Source organism: Hippichthys cyanospilos, chromosome 20 (genome assembly GCF_059441005.1).
Source record: "Hippichthys cyanospilos isolate Australia breed blue-spotted pipefish chromosome 20, RoL_Hcya_1.0, whole genome shotgun sequence".
Classification (NCBI taxonomy): domain Eukaryota; kingdom Metazoa; phylum Chordata; class Actinopteri; order Syngnathiformes; family Syngnathidae; genus Hippichthys; species Hippichthys cyanospilos.
In genome coordinates this window covers 12,065,001-12,081,784 of record NC_142388.1, presented here as the reverse complement: position 1 = coordinate 12,081,784, position 16,784 = coordinate 12,065,001, and the positions used below count along the sequence as shown (strand labels likewise).

Below are 16,784 nucleotides of genomic sequence, written 5' to 3'. Positions count from 1 at the left end.
TGGGGGATTAAAAAAATTTTTAAAAAACGATTCTGTAAAATCAGCAACACCCGAAAACATATCCCACATTGCACTGCTGGGATTTAGCGTGTTTCGTTGCCATGGAGCCGGGTTACGCCTCTTCACCAGAGAAGACAATACGTAAAAGACAGACGGCGCTTTGTAATGGAAGGATAGCTGGCTGCTTGTTACCATGGGGGGGAAGACAACATTTTCCTAATGGCTACAGAGCTTTTTCACTATGTTTCCTAGTTACCTTAAGTGGACGAGTGCGTCCGTGGTGCAGGTGAGTGCATTCGTGATTGAAGCTTACCCTGTTTTTTGTTGTTGTTTTTTAAAAATTCCTTGTCAGTACTGTTTTCGTATGTGTTAATTTGCAGGGGGGAAAACATGTGCCTCAATCAGATAAGTGGTATATTAGTAAATTGGAATGCATATGCATCGTGTTGCTCTGGATTTATTCAAGAGCAGTACAATGCTCCAAACTACTATGGTGGTGCAGAGCAAAAAAGCTAGGTGTTGAATTGACGCCCATAGAGTTCATTTTAACACGATATTGGATCAACAGTTTTAAAGTGGTTCACTCTTTCATACCGGGAGTTCATTTTCATCTCACGAATCGAGTTAACATTCAAATTAGAGGAGTGGACAAGCAACTTCTCAGATACTCTTATAAGTTGACTCCAAAAAGTTTTGGTCTGAGCTGCATTCGATCCCCAGTATCATGTATTGTTCCTGTCCTTAACTATCAAGCCACAGCATTGGTTTGTCATTACAACTAAGCTCAGTGATAAAAATTTCAAGTTTGGAATTTCACTAGCATCTGTAACCCCAGAACAAGTTTAAATGTGCATATTTTACTGTGGAACACCATCCACTTCCATCCATCTATCCATCCATTCCCATGAGGGTCGTGGCGCGCTGGAGCCTATCCCAGCTGTCTTCAGACCATAGGCGTGAGTCACCCTGAGCTGGTTGCCAGCCAACACAGGGCACGCACAAATATGAACAACCATTAATTCACACAAACATTCCTAGGGAAGATTTATAGTGCACAATACACCTACCATGCATGTTTTTGGACTGTGGGATGAAACCAGGGTACTTAGAGAAAACTAACCCAGCAGTAGGCAGGCTAAATCCTGAACTGGGTTGAGTCAATCACAGGACACACAGACAACTAACCATTCACAATTGCTAACACACCTAAGGGCAATTTAGAGCAAGAAACTGGAGAAAAGCCTCACAGGCATGGGGAGTACATGCAAACTGCACACAAAAGGGCCAGTCAGAATTGAACAGCATGCATAGCATACACAGTCTGCCAGAATACCACCTGACCGCCAACTAATAGAGAATATCTCTTGAACAGAGCATAGGTGTCAAATTAAAGGCTCGAGGGCCGGATTTGGCCCCGCCACATCGTTTTATGTGGCTCGCGAAATGCTGATTTGACTTCAAGTTTCTGGCTAAAATACCAAATTTGCAAGTTGTCTTCAATTTTTTTTCAATTTTGAGGGAAAAAAAAAAGCATTTCTTGTTCTCAATCTGTTTTGCACAGCTTTACCGGCCTCTTGATTTCAAAACAATGTAAATGTGTACAAACACACTTCAAATTGATTTGACTCCAGAGTCAAGTGGCCCATGATAAGCATCAGTTTGACAACCCTGATTCAAAGCATGTTATTTTTGTGAGTGAAAATGACTTAATGGGCCCAAAATTCATTTTGGATTGTTTTTTTTTCCCCCCCCAGTGATAAGCAAGGAGGAATGAAGGAGAAGGAAAATGGCGCTGATGTGTCTCTCAAGCTGGAGACGTGCAGGTGGAGTTCATCTAAGTTGGGGTGTTCAACTATGTGAAATAAAACCCACTATGGACACCATTTACCTTTGAAATCAAATTACACTTTTGGAGTTAAAACAAACCAAATAATCTAAAATTGTAACCCCAATTTTTGCTGTGATGATGTCACGCTGCTGTTATTTACAGCTGAATACAGTTGCATCACAGAGTTTTATGAAAATGACATCATCATCTAATGTTTCAGGGCCTTGAATCTTAACTCCATACAACAGCTGTGCACAAATGTCTTTTCGGCCAGTAAACAATTCCATTAAAGTGTACATTCCACCATTTTGAATGATCCTCGTGCCACCAAAATGAAATACACTCATTATGAAATGACCTTTTTACTTCTATACAAGAGGATCAGTGACACAAGGTTGAGTTATAGTCTATATACTGTAGATGTATACTCTAAATCTGAGCAGTATTAGGCTTCAAAACTGTAATGCAATATTTATTACTTATTTCTGTCATTCTAAATTAGTCATATAATATCACTGTATTTGTAAATGTAAGGCATTATGCTACAATTGCATTACTTTTACATTACTTTTACATACCAGGAAATATGGATTTGGCATTTTAAATATAGCTCATTATGCTCATTACACATCTAAAAGTAAGTAAACTTACATGCTGAAGATACATATTATTGCTCCTGAGGACTTGTAAATGATGCCTAGAACGCTGGAAATGTACGAAAACGATGTAAGCAAAGTTCTCTGCATACAACAAATACACTAGCGTCATCTCAAGGCAACCAAATGAACTGCATTCACGTTATCAACCGCTTCACTGAATATTATAAATTTGAAGGGTTGAAATTTGAATTTTGGAGGCTATATGTTATAATGTCTTAGTCTGGACTTTATTAATGGGAATTTGCATTACTATGCTCCAAAGATGTGTCCTGCCAATTATGTATTGATATTAGCTCATATTTCAAACCATGCATCTCATCAACAGGTTTTGAGCCTCTTGTCATTACCAGTCACCTGTGTTCAACGCAAGCATGACTGGAAGGGAAGTAGACAACCGACTGCAGGTGCTGCAGATCTATCGCTTGTTGCAGTACATCAATGAAAATGATGAGGCGCAGATTGAGGAGATGGCCAACTTTGGGGTGGCAAACCTCATTAATCTGACAGAGCCACAGGATGGAACGGCAGCACTTCACATGGCGGTTGCAGCCAACAACCAAGGTGATCGCCTCGCTCCGTTTTCACTAACGTTTCACGAAAAGTCCATCTGTGCAAAAGCTCATTGCAAAATGTCAATCGAAGACGTAATTTCTACAATACTTTCTTAGACCTGACCAGGTTACTTCTCTCCCTGAGAGCTCACCCTGACATCCAAAATAAAAAGGGCCACACGCCTGTTATGTTAGCAACCGAACTGGGTAATGACGGCATTGTGAAAATGTTGGCAGACCACGACGCTGATATGAGCATCAGAGACAATGAAGGCAAAGGTAAGTAGTGCACTCAACACTTGGGTATTGTCACTAACAGCACCTGTGCTGAACAGTTAGAAATTGCGATTAGCAATCGGGTGCTAGCGATTACCGTTTAAGGTCAACAATCTATCATTTTGTTCACACTTACACAATGGGTCTATGAGGCTGCTATTGCATTACTGTCTGCAAGAAAGGGCTATTGTAAATGATATGAACACATGATTCTGGTGGAGATTCGAGGCATGCATTTATTTTTAGCATATATTTTCAGTTGACCTATTTTTAAAGTGACCTGACTTTGGGAAGTTTTTGTAAAAAAAAGTCCAGCCCTACTGGAATATATTTGGCAGTGATGAATTAATAGAAGAAGTTACTCATTTTTATCGTAACCTCACAGTTACTCAGTCTTCTCCTAATGTGTTACAGTCGTGGGAACCCAAGACAAATCTACTTGACAAATATACATTAGTGTTGGGTCGAAAATGACTGATTCGTTCAAAACAACAAATATTGTGAGTAGACATGAGCGAATGGATCACTTTGTAAAGCGATCCATTCCTCCCTCATGATTAATGAAGTCCCATGCTATTGGTGTTTTGTGAGCAAATCAGTGAGGGAGCGTACTTCCATTAACATTTCAGTAGTCATTCGTGATTTGTCAAGAAACAACAATGTTACGACCGCTTGTTCGTCTTGCGGCTCAGCTGGGCTCAGCCCAAAGTGATAATGTGGATCCCCCTTCCCATGAGCTCACCTCCAGCCCCATAACTCAAAACCAATTTTTTCCACATCTATGTTTGAATAACATTCTTTTGAATGTGAAATAAGTACTATCATGCCATTTACCAGGCTTAAAATGATAATATATCTATACAGTGGACCCCTGCCATACAAAATTAGTCCATTCTGCAGTTGGGATTGTTCGGAAAAATCATCGTATGCCGAACGATAGAAACCAATGGTAATTAGCTAATGTGTATAAAACTCCAGGTAAAAAACATCAGAGTTGTATATACATATTAAAAATTAGCAGCAAAATAGTATAGTAAGTGCTATTATATACGTTTAATATACATGTATATAATTAAATGTCATAAATAAGAAATATGTAAAGGATTTATTTACCTTTGGAGTGATGTGACTTGAGCTTGTTAAGGCCATATTCCCTAGCGACTGTAGCCTAGCCTGGCCTGCTTCGTGTTTCTTGATTATCTCCAGCTTCGTTTCCTTACTATCTTCTTCTCCCTTTATCACTAGCAATCTTGGGACCCATGGCGAACCAATTCAAGTTTGAATTAGGCACTAAAATGCACAATAAATACGATATTGTAAGCACTCACAAGAGATCAGAACATCGCAAAAATGCGCTTTTGTCAAGTGCCACCTAATTGCCTCTTTGTTGTCAGCGAGGCTGCGTGGAAATTTTTTTCAGTGGACTTTGACGCATTATGAAAAGGAAAAGGCGGCTTGACTTGTGTGAAGGGAATCATATATTAGGTTGTTATCATTATGTTCTTAGTTCATTGTTACCCATTTATGCAATCCTAGTTCATCTTGACCCTGTCCTTAGATAGAACTGTTGACGCACGAAAGTGTGAGCCGGGACCTTGGCCCAGCTGCCGGTGGCGCCCGGCTGGCTCTTTTGTTGTGTCTTGTAATCTGCTATGCTTCTATTCAATAAAAGCCAGGGGGAACGGCTGGGCAAGTGGAAAACTGGCGTTGGAAGACCCACGAGTTACATTTGCCCAAGCTTTTTTTCCCTATGCCGGCATAGAAAAGTCAATCTTGGCTGGTCTGAGTTACTCTTTTTGCTGTTTAAGCAGCTAGGCTTGTCCTAGTCTTCTTTTCTGAGATTTCTCTGACAACTTGTTCCCCTTAAGTCCTGGAAGATGAGTGGAAGAATAGCGAGGATGTTTGCGCAAATGACAAGCAGGAAGGAGGGGGTGTCTGAGAGTTAAATGGGAGGAGCTATTTGACCTGTCAGATAGTGATGATGACTTTTGACTTTTCGAAGTTAATAGTCAGCTGTGTCAAAAAATAAAGCATTGAAACTTCAGATGATTTTATTGTTGTTAGTTTCCGACATTTGTGGGTGCACATCACCTCACACTTGTCTCAATTTCGCTCCACCCCCTCCACCCTATAACTGCAACCGATACACGATGAAGAAATGCCTCTAAAAGTAGTGTCATTTTAAAAACACAATGTGTTATAATTGGACAGCCATGATCTATGTAACCACTAAAATTTGGATGTAAAAATGTAGGCATATTTTGGTATTTTCTCAGCTTTATGATGTGGGTTATTCTTTACGTGCTGGAATAAATTTCCGTTCCCAGCTGCGAGTTGTGAGTTCAAATGTGTTTCCAAACTTTTGCTTGGTACTGCAGCCATGGACACTGGTTTCTGTTTACTATTTGCTGTTAGTGATGGATGCTTGGTAATAAATAACAAAGGTAAGTAAAGGAAAAGTTCATTTTTACGCAACAGAATTATTCATGGAGTAATTTGAAGTGACATGAGTGGATTATTTTGGTGATGGAAATGTTTATTTTAGAACAATGGAAGATGGTTGGCATGTTAAAAGTCACATTTCCTTTTTTGTAGGTGTGGATTGGAGAGTGAAAAATGTGGTTGATAATGAGCACAGTGTTTTAAACAATTTTTCCTGAGCAGTAGTAAAACGAACTGGGGTTTGGAACTGTAATTAATTTGTGAGTCGAGTCGAGATATTTCCAATAATAACAACAGGCATACGCACAGTTGTTCAATCCCACAAACAGAGGTTGTGTGTTTATTTGTATGTTTCATTGGATTGTGTTTACTTAAATGTCCTATTTTTAAATATTACACCTGTAATGCTAGTCTTTAACAACAAAAGATAATAGATTAGTCTGGGGTTACACCACTGCATTTATATTCAAGCTTGATTGCAAAGGATCAGTTTCCTAAATGGATGCATTTTCCACCTTAAGTGAGATCAATAGGTTTATTTGAAGGCGCTGCCTGGTCGTCCAGCTCATCAAAATGCATGGCGGGTCTCTAAGATATTGATGAGGCTGCAGTAACCCAGACACTTTGAATCGAAGAGCCTAAAGCCCTTCTTTAGGACCATTTATAATCTGTCGCACTTATTAGTCAAAGTGTCATTGGTGCTATTAACGCCTACTGAAAATTGCACTCTTTGAGAGAGGCATTGGGAAATGTCAGATTGAAGGAGAGGCAAATACAGTGAAGGCAGCCAAAAGTGTGTTGGTAAGATGTAATTACAGATCAACCTCTACTGGTGAGCCTCTCCTGTGAAACATTGTGTAACCCGATAGCCAGGCCTCTTCTCTTCCAAGATGAACGTCTGAGTCCTCTAATAGTCTGCATTGTACTGCAGTTTTCACTGATACGACGTGAACATGCGCTTGACTGATCATGCTTTGCTTGTATATATTTAAATGTTTACATAACTTATTCATTTTGAAACCATTGTCTTGTGTACAGACAATAAATTGATAGTAAATAAATTGCAGAGGTGGGCAACTTAAATTTTTTTGCTGGTCCTATATTCGTCAGCCCTGCCCCTTTTCCGTCATCGCCGGTCCGTCATTTTTTTTAAGCCATACAAAATTGTAATTGTCTGTCCCTCAGTCCGTTGGTGTATTTTTACCCGACCATCCACCATCACTAGAGGGCGACATTTGACTTTATTTTTTCTGTTCCGTCATTTATCAGGTGCTGGTCTACTTCTATCTCCACTCATAATAATTTTTTTTTCTGTTTTAGTACTTATACCTAAAGTTAGAACCATATCTGTGGTTCGACAGTTACACTGCATTTGAAACAACACAGTGATAGAAGTGTAACACGAAAAATAAGCCAGCTAAGGGGTTTAACTCTAGGCTATAATACACCATCATGTTTATTAAAGGAACTGAGAGCGCAATTACCAATCACGTCCATTGGATGGCATTATCATGCTTTGCATGATTCTCAAGTGGTGAATGTCGAAATTTGCCTAAATTCCATCTGTCACATACACCACAAGTAAAAAAGTATTACTGAAGTTAAATTGACAAAAATGTCTTAACGTCTCATATCTTTCAAAACGTCTTAACACCCCATACATATATATATATATATATATATATATATATATATATATATATATATATATATATATATATATATATATACATATATATATATATATATATATATATTTTTTTTTTTTTTTTTTTTTTTAGTGTAAAAATTTGCAGTCAGATCCGCAAAGCAAGACTTGCTGATCCCATCACAACAAATTTTAGAATCGAACAGTCTATCAAATATTCGACGTATTAATCGAAAACTCGGTTAAATTTTAACTTGCAATTTCTCAAGGTAAGCTAAAATTCATTATAGATGCAACTCCAAATTTAACGGACTATAGAAATTTCAATAGTTGCGTTTTGAGGCTGAAATTTAAGTTAAAAATACTTGTTAAACTTAGCTCTGACCGAGCCGATTTCATTTAATTTCATTTAGTAAGGCATACGTTTGTCTACCTTATAAACAAATGGGTGATTGAAGGGAACGCTGGCATTTTTTTATTTTGTGTGTGTGTGTGTGTGTGTGTGGGGGGGGGGGGGGGGGGGGTATTGATGAAGGAAGCGATGGTCCAACCGTTACAGTTTGGGTATACTTCCAAAAACGATGGACCAACGATGATGGAAGGGGGGTCCAAAAGACTATAAATGATGGAGCAGCCAAGAAATGCTAAACATGACAGCTGAATGAATAGGACATACAATACATCTGCGAGTGATGACCTACCTTGCCAGAAAATGTCATCGTTGAACTTGTCCATCTTTCTCCCACCACTTCAGGGGTTCTCTTCTACTGCATCTACCCAACAAAGCGGCACACACGTTGCCTGCAGACAGCGCTAGAGTACCATGCAGACGTCAACAATGTGTCATCGCAGGGGACTCATATCTTTCAACTGATGTGTCAACACGCTGAAGACTGCGCTCCCATGTGTCACATGTTGCTGGAGAAAGGGGCCAACCCCAACGCATCGGATCTGGTGCATATTTACACAGAGATTGAGCAGTCATTTCATAAAACAAAATACAACATTGAACAATAATGTGCACATTTCTAATGTGAAAATCCATTAATTATTGTCAATAATTTATAAAAAAATAATACAATTTCACATCAAATATGTTTTTTTTATGGAGGGTATCTAACACCCTTGATATTACTTACTTGCAATTTAAGGTAAGGAATGGAAATCAATCTTTCATATGCTCTGACAAAATTCTGTCGGCCTTGAAAGATGAGTGAAAATGCTAAATAGGGTATACTGGCACTCGAGAAGTTGCCTTATTCGATAACGCTTGGCACTGAAAGAGTTAATATCCTTCTATCCTTAGCTAACTGGTATGACAGCGTTGATGGAGGCTGCCAAAGCTGGATCGGTGGAGCTTGTCCGAGACATTCTAAAACGTGGGGGGGACCCCAACGTCCTTGACATGAAACGAATGACTGCGGTGCACTACGCCGCCATGGGGGGCTTTTTTGAGGTAAATTTGACGAGGCAATCATTCTACTTCTGAATTATATGTTTGACTTAACTCATCATCAAGGAGGAATGTTCTTTTTGATTGATGACAGGTGGTTGTACTGCTATCTGCATTCTCAGCAGACATGAGTGTGGTTAATGTGGAAGAGTGCACAGCCCTCCACTTTGCCGCTACAACAGGCAACGTCAACTGCTGCAGGTTCCTGGCTCAGAGAGGTACAGGCCACATATTACATACATTCTTCACAATTCACAAAAAAAAAAAAAAAAAAAAAGCACCAACAGTCGCAGGTGCAATTTTGGATAGTAAGTTATAAAATAGTACCCCACTACCATCCCTACTGTTATGATTACGATTTAATGCAGTGGTACGAAACTAATCTGTTTTGGAAGTAATTAAAGTAAAACGTGAATTTTTTCATGAGTAGAGCCGCTTTTTACATGTCAACAGCCCAATCCGTTCTAAGCCCCCGCAAAATGCTCCTAAACCCTTTAAATTAATGTTATTAAATTAAAAAAAATGCATCAAAAACAGAAACAAATACATATTGGAATTACATTAATGCATAATAATCAAATTATACAGTGTGAATAATAATAGTAATACATAAATACTCTTAAACCCTTAAAATTCTATCATCTGTGGAAAGCGGCAGCATAACTTCGACGCACGACTCCGCCACGAGTCTTCTAACCTCTTGAGATGGAAGTGACATCCCTGAGCAAGAGAACGTTCATTTTGCCAGCTTTGTTTTATCCCTATCCTCAATCCTCCGCATCTTTTCTTTTCGGTAACTTCACATTACTATGGCACCACTCTAAATGGTCTGTCAAATTACTGGTAATAATAAGTGGTCAGCTCTTTATATAGGTATCGCGCAAAATATGTACATATTATATTTTTCTTGTCTCTATCTCTGATGAACTGAAAGTAATTGGTGTATGTCCATCTTGTGTATGTATTGTCCATATTTAACCTGGTGTCTTCTGCTGCCGCAGTCATCTCTGCTGTAGTAGATACTAATAGCAAGAAGTAAACATTTTGCCCCGGACTTTTCTATTCCGATCTCGCAATGTTTTTGGAAAATTTGGGGAAAGAAAACACCACTTTCAGGTTAAAAATGCATTGTAATGCACTGCGTTTCTCTCATTTCCATGTTTTTTTTTTTTTTTTTATTACGTGTAATGCATCACACTACCGCGTTACAGCAAAAAGTAATGCATTACAGTCATTACATGACTTTTGTAATGCATTACTCCCACCACTGATCCTTATATAAGTATGCTTGCTGTCAATTTAGACTATGTTAATATTTCCATACGCCCAAGTAATTGCAGTTTAAACATTTCTTAGAAATTTAGAAGATTAACTGATAAACCGTTACCAAGGGTTAAAGGTGACACAGGTGGTGACAATTACAATTCTGGATGAAATGTACTACGGTGTCAGTCTTAGTCCGTTTCGGCAAAACATCGGTGGATCACTCACGGAAAGGCGGTCGCTACCTACAAACTGGCCACCCCTGCTTTCACCACTACACTACTACTACGATTATCCATTGCAGAAAGATGGCGGTAAACTACGTCTGCCTCTAGTTAGGATCAGCATGACCTGTGCAATGGACTTAGGGGATTACTAGACCTAAGATTTTGCAAAAACAAACATCGATTAGGTACAAAGTTATGCACATTTTTGAAATTCCTGTTTTTTTTTCTTTGAGTCAATACAATTTTAGTTCACCATTACATGGCACTAAATTCTACACACTGTTTGATTGATCAGCCCTATCATTAGTGGGCTATCTCATTGAAGACTGAATCACTTAATGTGTGGCAAAAACTACTAACAAGAAAACTCCTCACTGTTTTGCTTTATGTTCAGGTTGCAACGCCAAACTGAAAAACCACGAGGGCTTCCTTCCGCGTCAGATTGCCAAAGATGCTGGTCACAAAGCAGCTGTCAAGGAGCTGAAGAAAGCTGAGAAACTGAAGGGCAAAGACACCCCAGATGCAACGATCCTGACAGACGTGTGGGCTCTGACTCTCCATGACTGGTCTAACGAATACGAGCAAGAGCTGATGCAAGCTTGTGAGACTGCAAAGGTTCCCAGTGAAAAATTTGCCTCTGTTTTAACATCATTACGTGCTCCGATAACCGAAGAGCAGCTCGAATTAATCGTCTCATTCCATGGGGTCGGAAGAGATCCTCAAGTGAATGTTGGGGACTTCATCAAAGGTGTCAACTACATCAAGAAACCATACCTTCTCCTATCCTATCTCCCCAAGAAGAAAAAGGGCAAAAAAGGAAAAAAGGGGAAAAAGAAACCCAAATTTGTCCTCCCTATTCCTATTTGTACCCTCCCACCGGAGTTCAGGCCCCGCCGAGAGGATGGAGGCCCACCCGAATACTTGATGGAGGCCTACAATACCGCAGATATCCGACAACTGGACCAAGAACTTCCCCCAGAACATCCCGTAGTTGATGACACTGCATGGTACACAGAGAAGCCAGACAAAATCTACCTCAATATTAACTACCTTGTGAAGAACGGCGATATTGAGGCTCTGGAACAGGCTTTTAGTCAAAGGATTTCAGTGGATGTTCAAGATCCGTATTACAAGACTCCACTGATGGTGGCCTGCTCCATTGGAAACTACGATGTGACTAAGTACCTCATCGACAAGAGGTGAGGCGCAGCTTGTCCAGATTGGATTCTTAGGATACCTGAGAACTCAAAATTGGGCTGTAATTTGCTTTACAGTGTGTGCCCTATGACTGGCTGGCGAACAATACAGGTTTTCACTCACCTCTCGTCCATAGTTATCTAGGATAGGCTCAATCTTATCTACAATCCTAATGAGGACAAGTTGTAGCAAATATGCAAGAACAAAAATTTTTTTTAAAAAATAAACCTCTGGAAAAAAAACTACTAAACTAATCTCAACATCTTGCCCTTAAAATGGGTAAAAGTTTAACTTTACAATCACTTCAATCATCCAAATGAACTAGGTGTGCTGATAAGTAATCACACACCACAATGCCTTGTGCGTCTTCCCTCTGCAATAGATTGTAATAAGCAATAATGTCTATTCAGGAGCATACACATTATCTATCCATTCATTTTCTTGAGCTGCTTTCCCTCACAAGGGTCGCAGGCTTGCCGGTGCCTATCCCAGCAGTTTTTCTGCAGTAGGCGGGCTGGACTGGTTGCCTGTCAATCGCAGGGCACACAGACACACAATCACTCACCGAATCACAACTAAGGACAATTTAGTATGTCCAATACACCTGCCATGCATGTTTTGGAGTGTGGGAGGGAACGGAGAGAACCGACGCGGGCTTGGGGAGAACATGCAAACTCCACACAGGAAGGCCAGAGAGGTGGATTTGATCCTCAGTCCCTTAACTGTGAGGTGGATGTTTTCAATGTAATGTTAATGTTTCTAACCATTATAAAGGCATTAAAAACAAGACAAAAACTAAAACCTGAAGAAATCCGCTTTTAGTGCTTGAAAGACACATATAGTATCCATGGTAGGCTATATAGTGATAGTCGGCCATGTGTGGTAAAGTCGTATAATGAAATTATGGTATGGTTGTTTTGAACAGTGCGGCGGTGGATATCTGTGACCAGTTTTGTTGGACACCACTTCACCATGCTGCTCAGGCTGGCAACGTAGAAATATTGGAACTTCTGCTAAGGGCTGGTGCCAACATCAATGCTCAGACCATCACGGGGACTACACCACTCATGGTTGCCATCCAGAGCATTCACCTCTCCTCTGTTGAATTCTTTTTTGAGGCTGGCGCCAATGTCTTAATGGAGAACAAGAAAGGTGGGACTCAATCATATCAAAAATCACTCATAAATATCGCCTGTTTTTGTATACCGTATTTATTCGGGTACAAGTCATTTCCTCATTTTCAACCCCCATATTGGGGGTGGTGTCAACTATCACCGCATAACTTAAAACAGACCAATTTTCTTCACATTTCTATATTTGTTGACAGCGAAGGGCAGCCTTGCACGCTTTGATCATGCCACTTTGTTACTTGTGTAAAGTAAGCTTGGGAGCATATCCAGAGTAAGATGATTAGCAAATTCTTTGACCAACCCTGAAAGAGTAATGAGAAAAAGAGCATGTCCGAAAGCCATACATTGAAATGGGAGGAGCTATTTAGCGTGTCAGTGATGATAGCTTTTATTATAACATGACCATAAAGGTCAACCATTTTCATCATGTTTACTGGCAATTTTATTCATTTTTCATATTTATTTTTTTCCTGAAAATAGTGTTCAAATATAGAGTATGATCGCTGTCAAAAAGACATGCGTGTTTAAGCGTTCATATCCGTGAAAGTTCAAGCTTGTGAGTACGGATCTAAATTTTGTGTGTTTCAAATGTTTTAGTGTGAATCTCACGCAGATTGTCATCTGTGGATACGACTTTTTCTGTACATGACTCATGTGGATTGCCGCCCGTGCGTACTAATCTTTCTTCTGGGCATAAATATGTGTGAATTCACTGCTAGGGACCTCTCCTCGTGCAAACAAACACTTTGTTTTTTGTGGGCTATGTGGCTGTTAATCTCATGCTAGCATTGTGAATGTTAATATTTGAATGCTTAGGTCTGAAACTCCAGTCCTCGAGGGCCGCAATCCTGCATGTTTTTGATGCTTCTGTCATTAACTCACCTGAATCTAATTATTAGCTCATCAGCTAGCTCTGCAGGAGCTTGAAAATGATCCTAATCATTTGAATCAGGTGTGTTTAAAAGAGCAGTATGGAAAACATGCAGGTTTGCAACCCTCGAGGCCCCAAATATGATTTGCAAAATTAAAATTTAATGTATGCATCCACTCCATTTTTTTAAGAGTCACTTATCCTCAGTAGCGTTGCAGGCTTGCTGGTGCCTAACCCAGCTGTGTATTAATGTTTTTCCAAATATATGGATTTGTAATCATAGGTGATTAGCTTGCAAGCTACAGTACGCTCACAAGCCTGTCAGTCCAATTTCACAAAATAATGGATCATAACTTTGACATCCATGTGATCCAAAGTTGTAACATCTTTGGATAATTCTAATAAGATATAACTCCTAAATCCATATATTTGAAAAACATTAATTTAGAAGATTTATGAATAGAAATGGACGTAGACAGGTAACCGCAACTATGTGAACTCTTTCCTTGCCAGCGACAAGAATTATCATCATATAAAATACTTGTCCACCAGTGACTGTTTTTTTTCGTATGAATAGATTGATGACACTTGTGGCTAGTGCTCCTCTTAATTTTAAGCTTCTTGAGCACTGTAGTAATTAAGTGTGACCGTTTGGTGGGAGTGTTGCGCTCGATAGCTACTTAGGATGTAATCAGCGGCCTGCCTTTTCCCATAACCGAGTTTATCGGATTTAAATGCAGAACTTCCCTTTTGAAAGAACCCTTTTAGGAAAACCTTCCTTCAAATCAACTGCAGTGTTTCTTTTTGCCAGAAGAAGGCCCTAGCTGTGCATCATCACAAAAGATTGCACAAAAAAGTCATATCCATAAACGCCATTCCACACAAGAGATTTGTGTAGAGATTTAGAGTTGTACTCACAAGTATAACTTTTACAGATACGAATGGTTAAACACGCATATGTCATTTTGACAGCCACCCCGAATTTTGAGACATTTTACAACCTGGAAAAGAAATATGTCAGAGCTAACCGCCTTTTTTTTTTTCCAATTTAGAACAAAACTGCCTTGACATAGCAACAGCATTTGGTGATGGTGAGATCTATCAGTTGGTCAAAGAGAAGTTTGAAGCCGCACCTAAACCAAAGAACCAAAAAAAGGGCAAACCAAAGGGCAAAGGAAAGGTACCCAACTAACACCTTTCCACTCTTAACGTCATGTCTGAAGTGATGATGTTAAAAGCTTGAAATATGTTTCTCTTTTCTGTTTTGTGTGACAGAAATAACTCTCCATCTGCCACGCTTGGAACTCATCACCCTAAATGTGTTTCCCTTTATGATCATTTTCTTCATCTTGGTCCACTGCCAACACATTACTTTCAATACAGTTTGTCTTTAAATTCAAATAAACACATTTTCACAGCAAATCATCTTATGCAACATCTCAGGTAATAGTGAATTAGTATTTATAGGCAAAGTGGACTATCATGTTACAACCAGTAGATGGCTGTAGGTAGAAATTTTGAAGGATGATCATTTTGATTAATATGATTTTAGATACAATGGGGTACGGATGGAATAATACGTTATATCACTGGTGAGACAAATCTGAGCAAGCGGTATACCGTAATTCCCCAAATATGAGACACTTTTTTTCCAAAAATGAAAACCAAAAGTATGGGTGCGTCCTATGAACGATAACTTATTATTATTATTTTTTTTTTTTATACAACACCAATTGGAGGATGTTTCGAGTTTTGAGGCACAGATGTGCATTTTTACATTCCGTTAATCACCGTAACGGGACGTGCTAGATGGCAGACGTTGGCTGGTTGTTAGCAACAAGTATCTATTGCAGCTACAGCCATTATTCTCATTAAAAGAAGCAAGCAGACTGAACCAACGTCCGAGTCCATCCTTGTTCACACACAGGAATATTAATAAAACCAAGAGGATCATATAAAGTTTGTCTCCAGCTGATTCAATTAAGAGTGGCAAGCTGTTTGCACCCGTTAGAGAACACAGGTAATCCATTTTACTCGTTTATTAATTGCGGCCTTTTGGTATATACACAATCACAGATGTGGTTGAACACGGATGGTTCTCAACTTAGAATATTTATGGCAAAATGAACTTGAACTGTGTCGCAAGGAAAAGGAAAAAAAAAATGCTTCAAGTGCATTAAATGTTTCACAGGCGCAGCGTTTACCGACCGCTCACAATGTGGGAAATCTGAAACACTTAATTTAACCCACAACAAATACATAATTCATTGATATGAACACAAGAAAATATCAAGAATTTAAAAAGATTAGATAATGTTTTGCTCTACAATTGCCAAACTGTTGGTGCATTCTATACGCAAAAACACAAAATACTGGAATTCGACCCTAAATTAAGGGCGTGTCTGATAGGCAGGTAAGTTCTATTTTTGGGGAATTGCGGTTTATTGTTTAGTTATTGAATTATGGTAGTATCGGGTAGTTTGAAATGGCTGCTATGCACTGAAAAATCTCCAGACTACAGTGAGAAGCATAAACGCCACCAGCAGGCATGGAAGTTGGACCCCAAGATGTATCATTTCTACCGGTTAAATCATTACGATGGAGCAGTGCTCATGAGCCAATTTTATTGATTTTTTTTCTCCACTAAATGTGGCTCTCGGTTTAAAGATAAAAATTAGTGCAATGGAATCAAGAGTGCCATCTAGAGGACCAAGAAGCTATAAAAAGTGGTTCATGGAGCTTCATTTTCCCATTACTACTTGTCAAACTTGCTCCTCTCCAACTTGGCACTGGCCAAAACTTGTGACTGGAAATATCAAATGGGTAACCATTGGAAAAATTAATCTGGAAACAACTCACATTACATGATAACCAATGCTCATGAGTTTGGAAAATTTGGAGCGTTCTGTTTAATGATTTAGCTCAGGGGTGTCAAACTCACTTTTGTCATGGGCCGCATTGGATGGGTCGCATTGGAGTTATACTGTCTGTCAATTTTAAGTATGTTCGTCACACATTTTGAAAACATGCCGCTAAATCAGTTCAAAAGGGGTTTTGGTAACCAAAAAAAGTGTAAAAGTTGAATAAAACTTGCAAATTTAGCATTTTAGCCAGAAACTTGAAGTCATAATTAGCATTTTGCGGGCCACACGAAATGATGTGGCAGGCTTGATCTGGCCCCCGGGCCTTGAGTTTGACACCTGTGATTTAGCTGATGTGATTGCCAGAAGTCATCCTGA

The 16,784-nt window shown here is 39.3% G+C and overlaps 1 protein-coding gene across 2 annotated transcripts in view; it reads left to right on the top strand.

The window, feature by feature from the left end:
* The first annotated feature begins 149 nt into the window (after positions 1-149).
* ankef1a (ankyrin repeat and EF-hand domain containing 1a) overlaps positions 150-16,784 on the top strand; it is a 16,909-nt gene continuing 274 nt past the window's right edge. Inside the window, exons 1-11 of one of the 2 annotated variants that reach the window (XM_088402710.1) lie at positions 150-286; positions 1,755-1,823; positions 2,813-3,048; positions 3,156-3,317; positions 8,159-8,358; positions 8,711-8,860; positions 8,952-9,075; positions 10,742-11,546; positions 12,470-12,696; positions 14,598-14,725; positions 14,821-16,784. The exon at positions 14,821-16,784 is cut by the window's right edge and continues 274 nt beyond it. In XM_088402710.1, the coding sequence (XP_088258836.1) occupies positions 2,859-3,048; positions 3,156-3,317; positions 8,159-8,358; positions 8,711-8,860; positions 8,952-9,075; positions 10,742-11,546; positions 12,470-12,696; positions 14,598-14,725; positions 14,821-14,826 (1,992 nt within the window). In that variant the 5' untranslated portion in view covers positions 150-286; positions 1,755-1,823; positions 2,813-2,858 and the 3' untranslated portion in view covers positions 14,827-16,784. Of the gene's footprint in view, positions 287-1,754; positions 1,824-2,108; positions 2,223-2,812; positions 3,049-3,155; positions 3,318-8,158; positions 8,359-8,710; positions 8,861-8,951; positions 9,076-10,741; positions 11,547-12,469; positions 12,697-14,597; positions 14,726-14,820 lie in introns of those variants that run through there. The other variant, XM_088402711.1, reaches the window with a different exon arrangement.